The sequence below is a fragment of the Mytilus galloprovincialis genome, chromosome 2 (assembly GCF_965363235.1).
Source record: "Mytilus galloprovincialis chromosome 2, xbMytGall1.hap1.1, whole genome shotgun sequence".
Classification (NCBI taxonomy): domain Eukaryota; kingdom Metazoa; phylum Mollusca; class Bivalvia; order Mytilida; family Mytilidae; genus Mytilus; species Mytilus galloprovincialis.
Genome location: NC_134839.1, coordinates 93,098,667 through 93,101,503, shown reverse-complemented (window position 1 = coordinate 93,101,503; position 2,837 = coordinate 93,098,667). Strand labels below are relative to the sequence as shown.

The following is a 2,837-nucleotide window of genomic DNA, read 5'->3' as shown; positions in this document are numbered from 1 at the left end:
GTAGACGAAACGCGCGTCTGGCGAACTATAAATTATAATCCTGGTACCTTTGATAACTATTTACAACACTGGGTCGATGCCACTGCTGGTGGACGTTTCGTCCCCGAGGGTATCACCAGCCCAGTAGTCAACACTTCGGTGTTGACATGAATATCAATAATGTGGTCATTTTTTATAAATTTCCTGTTTACAAAACTTTGAATTTTTCGAAAAACTAAGGATTTTCTTATCCCAGGCATAGATTACCTTAGATGTATTTGGCACAACTTTTTGGAATTTTGGATCCTCAATGCTCTTCAACTTTGTACTTGTTTGGCTTTACAAATATTTTGATATGAGCGTCACTGATGAGTCTTATGTAGACGAAACGCGCGTCTGGCGTACTATAAATTATAATCCTGGTACCTTTGATAACTATTGTCACTGTCATTGTAAAAATACAATTTCAAGAAGAGCAGTACGTCAGTGCTTTTATATCCATTTCAATATCCAGTTTATTTATAGCAATTCGAATAATTTCGTGGTAACGGAAGTAAATTAGAAGTATAGGTTCCATCATGGCGACCTCCAAGCCATTTGATGGTCAGACAGAATTATTGACTTGTCAAATCTGCTATGAAACTTTCAAGATACCAAAAATATTACCATGCTTACATACATTCTGTGAACAATGCATACACGAGTTCATAATATCAACTGGACGCAAAAAAGAACCACATTCAAATAAAGAGTTTAGTTGTCCTACCTGCAAAACCCTCGTCAGGCCAACAGATGCAAAGTCGGATATTGATAAATGGGCTGCTAACCTGCCTCATAATGTAAGCATTCAGGAAATGATTGCTATGTCTAACGGAGAAAAGAGAAAGTGCAGTGCTTGCACACGACATGATGAAATATCTGAACCAAAGTTCTGGTGCGAAATATGCCAAGAAGCTCTCTGTGAAAAATGCAATGATATGCATAGTCGTATGAAACTTTCTGCTTCGCATAATGTAATTCCTGTTGAAGAAGTTGAGTCCTTTACCTACGGAATGGTTGTTCATGCGATATCTAATCATTGTTATGTTCATCCTTCAAATTTAGTAGATGTTTTTTGTTGTGATCATCAGATTATTTGTTGCGGTTCATGCGTATCTACGGGACACAGAAGATGCAAAAAAGTAATGACTATTGCCAGCCTTATGACAAGTGGTAAATACCAGTCTCTCCCAGTAAAGATAAATGAAATTAAGCAAGCGGTTGAAAATCTTTTAAACGAAAAGAACCAAGAAAAAGCTGATACCAAACTCGCAACAGAGGACACAGAAGAAGAAGCGAAAAAAATGCTGGAACAGATTAAATGTAAGCTTGATAATTTGTTTGATACATTTGTTAAATAACTACACATATTCCGCGATGAAAAATATACGAGTTTTAATGTACGAACGCGGCTGTTGGAACAATTTGGAAAGAATTTAGATCATTGGATTCGTTCAATTGATGTTGTTGAAAAATTTGGAACCAAGACACAGTTGTTCATTCTTGTTGAGAAAATAAAACATCATATTGCATCGAATGTAAGTGCAATAGCCCAAGTTACCCAGAGCAACACATTAGTTGAGCTAAGCTTTCAAAAGAAAGACATTTTCAGCCAGCTTGAAACAATGGTAGAAATTGGAACATTTGAAACATTTGAGAGACCGATATTTGGTCAGATGACTGATATTTACAAGCACTGTGCAGGATTAGGTTTGAATTGTTATCCCAAATTTAAAAATGCGTCCGTGCAGTTCGTTGAAAGTATTTGTGTTGTAGGTTCAACATTTACCTGTGGGGTATGTATAGATGAAAAATATATAGTAGTTGGAGATGCTGGACCTCAGAATAAACTGTACATCATTGAAAAACATTCAGGTTATATTGTCAGCACCACAGATATCCATAGTGATGTCAAACGTTTATGCTATGATAAAAAGTCGAAGCAGCTGTTTATATCATGTTATAGTGAAGAATTATATAAAGCAGAAGTTAAAGCTGAAGACATAATTAAAGTTACAAAAATTCCTTTTAATGAAGATCATATTAATTTTTTTGGTGCATTGTGTACTTCAAATAACGAAGTGTACGTGGTTGTCAACAGAGCAATCAAGAAATTCAGCATAAATGATGATTCGAACCAAATGAGTAAATGCTTCAACACTAACACAGGTTGTCGTGGTCTAAACGGAATGAACGTGATAGGGAAATACATTGTCTTCACAACAGCAAACAACGAGATCAAATGTTCAACATTACAGGGAAAGAGAAAATTTTGCTATAAAAACGATGAACTGGAAAGTCCTGAATGTATTGCTGTTTTGTCTTCCGGATTGACTTTAGTAGTTGACAGAGCAAATGACGGATCATTACATCTTATTTCGCAAGATGGATTAAAACACCGAAGATTACTAGAAAAGTTTGAAAATGTAAGCAATCCTACTGATATTTGGTTAGATGGCAACGAAGAACTCGTGTACTTTACAGGAGGAAAGTATATTGATACATACAGAATAGTCGCTGATCAACAAGATGATAGTACGGAAGCCTAATTTTTAACTGGTATACATTTGTAAATGAACCTTAGTTGATGAATAAAACAAGGAACTATGGTGGGGTTATCGAAAATTTCTTTTCTTTAACGTTCTAATTCCATTTAATTTTCTTTTGTTGCACGCTGCTACCTTACTTAGACAAACTGTAAGATTATTAAGTTATTACAAAAAAGACATCTTCAGAAAAGGCACGAATGACTTGACTGTGTCTTTCCTGGTCATCTAAGTGAATGGCCATTTCATATATAAAAGGATAAGAGAGAGGCG

General features: G+C 35.5%; 1 protein-coding gene across 1 annotated transcript; it reads left to right on the top strand.

Moving 5' to 3' along the window:
* Positions 1 to 556: 556 nt before the first annotated feature.
* Positions 557 to 2,627, top strand: LOC143064900 (E3 ubiquitin-protein ligase Midline-1-like). The gene has a single exon (XM_076238102.1). The coding sequence runs from the start codon at positions 558 to 560 to the stop codon at positions 1,377 to 1,379; it is 822 nt and encodes a 273-aa protein (XP_076094217.1). The 5' UTR covers position 557; the 3' UTR covers positions 1,380 to 2,627.
* The last annotated feature ends 210 nt before the right edge of the window (positions 2,628 to 2,837 follow it).